General features: G+C 47.5%; 1 protein-coding gene across 1 annotated transcript in view; it reads right to left on the reverse strand.

Moving 5' to 3' along the window:
- The window catches only part of gnl2 (G protein nucleolar 2), a 16,155-nt gene extending 12,153 nt beyond the window's left edge, over positions 1-4,002 (reverse strand). Inside the window, exons 1-4 of the mRNA XM_064350666.1 lie at positions 3,792-4,002; positions 3,364-3,448; positions 2,662-2,756; positions 1,780-1,919 (exon numbers count right to left, since the gene is read on the reverse strand). Coding sequence (XP_064206736.1) covers positions 1,780-1,919; positions 2,662-2,756; positions 3,364-3,448; positions 3,792-3,855 — 384 coding nt within the window. The 5' untranslated portion in view covers positions 3,856-4,002. The remainder of the gene's footprint in view (positions 1-1,779; positions 1,920-2,661; positions 2,757-3,363; positions 3,449-3,791) is intronic.
- Positions 4,003-4,387: the final 385 nt, after the last annotated feature.

Here is a 4,387-nt window from a genome sequence, read left to right on the forward strand (position 1 = left end):
TGTGAGAACCCCAATAAAACGATCTGATTAATGCCCGGTCTGGCCGCAGTGATTCAGTGACCCCGTGGGCGAAGAGTCGGCCGGGCTCTAGTGTTGCGACACGCTGTAAGAAGGGAAACTGTTTACAGATCTTGTCAGGAGCAATAACACTTACATTTTCAGGTCGCAAGGCCGTCTGCCAAGCGGTTGTGAAAACGGCTCTGCGCTTTAAAACCCCCCCCCGCCCCCCCCCGCCTCTTTATTGGCAGAAGCGCAATTTTCGGGTCACATCACATTTTCCTTTCATTTAAACGTGTTGTTTTATCGAAAGCAAAAGGCAACGCATTCCTGACACAAACAAGTCCAGAACGCAGAATAACCAGATCCACACAAAGGAGGCAGTGACCTCGAATGACTCCCATCTTGAGCACAAACCGCACAGCGTTTACGTTCCCTTATAAAAAAAAAACAAACAGGGGCGATTAACGTGCACAGCCTCCTCGAGCGACCGTCTGAACAGTTGTTCTTTGCTAATTTGAAAAGTAAGCCACCGTGCGTGCTTTGCTTTGCCGCAGCAATGTTACCCTCCGAAACATAATAAAACACAAATATGAATAAGCAGAAATGGTGACCTTATCCCACCCCTCGGAACGCAGCACAGCACGAACACCAAAGAGCCAAAATGGCGAACCGACCAAGTCTCAGGCCAACATAACACAACACAAACACCAAAGAGCCAAAATGGCGAACCGACCAAGTCTCAGGCCAACGTAACACAACACAAACACCAAAGAGCCAAAATGGTCGACCTGACCAAGTCTCGGCCAGAACACACACAGGCAAATGGTGACTGAATAAGTTGGCCACACTGCTAGGGAAGATGTAAGGAAATGTCGCTACGAAGATGAGGAAACGCAGCGTTGCAGGACGCAGAACACAGCGCCATTCCCATGTCTTTCCTCAGGGGATGGCGCACACAGTCTGCCAGCCATTTAAAAGACAATTAAAATCACGTTCACACTCTCAGCCCCTTTTTTGGCAAGGGGATCGTGATGCCAAAGAGGAGACGCCTTCACACACAAAAAAATGGTTAGCGGAGGGGTGGCAGGCTGGGGTTGGGCTGAGGTCAGAAAAAAAAAACAAAAACAGCAAAAAAAACAAAGCAACGTTATTTATCTCACACAATCTTGCACTGTCTTGCACACATATGGAACAGCTCAGAGAGATAATGCGGGAACATGACCAAGCAAGTTCTGGACAGAAGAAGAAGAGCTGGAATGCTAAGCGTTGTTTTGTTTTTGTTTTTTTTTTCTCCTGGCGCGTGCAGAATATGCAGAAACCGCGGAAAAGCTCACAGAGATGTACACACGCTCCAGCTCCCAAAATCCATCCCACGGAGGAATCCGCGGTGGCCTGTCTCACCTCACACAAACAGCCCTCTAATGCTCACTGACTCCTCCACGGAGAAGCTCGGAAGCGCCGGTAGGCCGAACCCTAGCATCTGACAACCTGCTCTAGCGCAGCTGCTGCTACGCGCGTACCTGGCAATGTGTGCTCGTCTGATCACTTTACATCATGCATGGCAGAAACTGTGTCCAAGCGGTTGGTTTGGTGCACGAGAATGATGCTCTACCCCAAACTCAACCACCGTGCTACCCAGTGGATTTCATTTTTCCTACTCCTGTTCATGTGATCACAACTCTTGTCAACTGGGATTGATGCTCTACCCCCAGGTACTCACATGAGTCTTAACTTTGTCCACGGTGGGGATTTGATTGTCCCTACCCTCCCGGTACTCACGTGACTCTTGACTCTGTCGTGCAGCAGGGACATGGGCAGTTTGCTCCGCCTCATCACCACGCGGTACGGGTCCTTCTTCACCCGGCCCATCTCATCCTGGAACTTCTGCAGCGACGACTGCTTGATCACACGCGTGTTCACTGGGGGGGGACCGCAGGTTTGCACATTAAAGACCAGCACTACCGCATTTTAAAAGAGAGACTGGGAATTACAGTGGTGGACAGGGGAAACGGTGAGGGCACACGTTCAGACCCGTGCGATTATCGGAGGGGGGGGGGGGGGGACGGAGAGAAACCACTGCTTGTGTGTTAACGACCACACTCCTGCCTTTCCAGTAAAAGACGTAGAATTACAAGCAGAGCTACTGCTTGAACGACTTGACTAAACTCAAAGCCTGCGGTTTCATTTTAAAGGTTTTTTGTTAACAAGGAACGCAGTGGTGCTCAACGCTGCTCCTGGAGAGCCGCAGGGTCTGCTGGCTTTCGTTGTTACTCAGAACTTGAGCAGCACTGCAGCTGAGCAGTTTAAAGCAGCTGAGTACACAGCTAACTCAGGTCACCTGGCCTCTTGGGTCCGAATCGGTTGCTGATCGTAAGGATCTCAGGAAAAAACGAAAACCTGCAGACTCCGTTGCTCTCCAGGACCAGGACTGGGGATTGAGGATCACCCCACGCGTTCGTGATCACAAGAAGAACGTGAACATTTGAAGAGCTGAGAAGGCATTTAAAACTGTTTTTTTTTTTTTTTTTAAACACTATTCTCTAGTGTTACAGTGCACTGGTGAAAATGTCTGGGGTCTGAAAACTAGGGGAAACATTAAATTCCATACGCTACAAATTAAGACAGGTCGTTTACTCTGACTGCCAGGAGCCGGATACTCACTGAACCACTTGATGTTGGGCTCGACTCGGGCCACCGTTCCCGGCGCTACGGTGGACTGGTACTGCAGGGGTTTGATGACCTTTCCCCTGTTGTTACTGCAGGGAGAGGGAGGCGAAGAACACAGTGAAGCATTTCAGTTTACACACCCCAAATCGTCTCACTACAGCTGGACATTAAAGTCTTAAACTCATCACGGGAGCAAGGACCTCCGCACACAACATCATTTGAAGCAAGAGGAACTCGTCAGACAAATTATGGTATCTTTTCACCCCACAACATGCGTGAATATTTAGCCGTGGCTATAAAATATGTAAGACAGAATTTAGAAATTTTTTCTGGATAACAAACTGCAGTGGAGACTACAGGGATAGTTTCACAGACTTACTGAGTAAAAATGAAGTTTACTGATATGTTTTAATAAAATTACTCTTCCAGGTCTCAACTGCAGCATCCTGCTTGACTAGACTCCCTCCCCAATTTCCTGCTCAAGACTTTGTTGTGGACATCAATACATCCCCATGTGTCTCCAGAGAATTTATAACCCCGCAACAAGGCTCAGATACCAGACTGTACTGTCCGTAACACATTTACATTTCATACTCCATAAAGTTAAAACCACACGGAAAGCAGTGATGGTTTCTGGACATCCAGGCACAAGACCACGACAGGTCTGACTACGATCACAGCGAGCAGCCCACTCACCAGCGCTGTTTCTGTCTGTACATATTGAGGCGCTTGATGGTCGTCCGGTCCCTCATGTTTGTTGCTCCAGCCGCCTTCGGTCGATCTTAAAGCAACAAAAACCGTTAACGAGTGATGATGTTTACATACCGGGCTAATAACGGCATTACTACACACAGTGCGCGTGACAGCCAAGTGCAGCTAGCATGAACCAGCCAGCTGGCTAGTGACTTACGAGTTTGGAATACACTAATGGACAGTTTTTGTTCAATTTTGTTTAGTTTTTTTTAATCAAATCTACATCTTCCTCAACAAGGGTTGTATCACTGTAACATTTTCCATGCAGCTAGCGCTGGATAGTTTATATCGGTTGTATTTATCAAGCTAGCTAGCTAGCTACTTAGCTATGGAAATAAACAAAACCATGGACCATTGGTCTCCGATCTTACCCGGGTTGCTGCTGGATGACGAGGGGTTTATCGTACTTTTCCCCTTAAACGCTGGCTTCACCATGTTGGCGGTGTGGTTCGAGGTCTCTTTTTTGGTGAAAAATGTACAAAAACAGATTTCCAATACCGATTTCAACCTTCTCGTCTTCTCTAGTTATAATCCACGTGTTAGGACGGGTTGAGGACAACCCGGAAAGACGTCATCAGAAGTGCGACTGACAGCTGTAGCGACTGGTGATGTCGTCGAAAGCTGTCAAAAGGTTTTCGCAGAAAGTTTTTCAGAGACCCCTGCAGCTTCGCAGGCGTTGTCATTGTTATTCCGTTGTACTTTTAAGTCGATACATCTAACCAGGTGTTCATTTTCCTTAAATCCCGTGATAAGTGTTTACACTTAGGGGTTGTGAATGTAAATGACATGCCAATGGCTTGCACATTTACTAGTCAGTCTACACAGCACAGTGCGAGCAAAAGCTCTTCTCTCAATGCTTTGGAAATACATAGTTATATCATTCAGTTCAAAAGCGCTTTATTTAATTCAGGAAAATCCGCATTTAACGTGCGTGAAGATCCCCCTCCCTTAGCTTCAAAACAACCCG

This window comes from Anguilla rostrata, chromosome 1 (genome assembly GCF_018555375.3).
Source record: "Anguilla rostrata isolate EN2019 chromosome 1, ASM1855537v3, whole genome shotgun sequence".
NCBI classification, from domain to species: domain Eukaryota; kingdom Metazoa; phylum Chordata; class Actinopteri; order Anguilliformes; family Anguillidae; genus Anguilla; species Anguilla rostrata.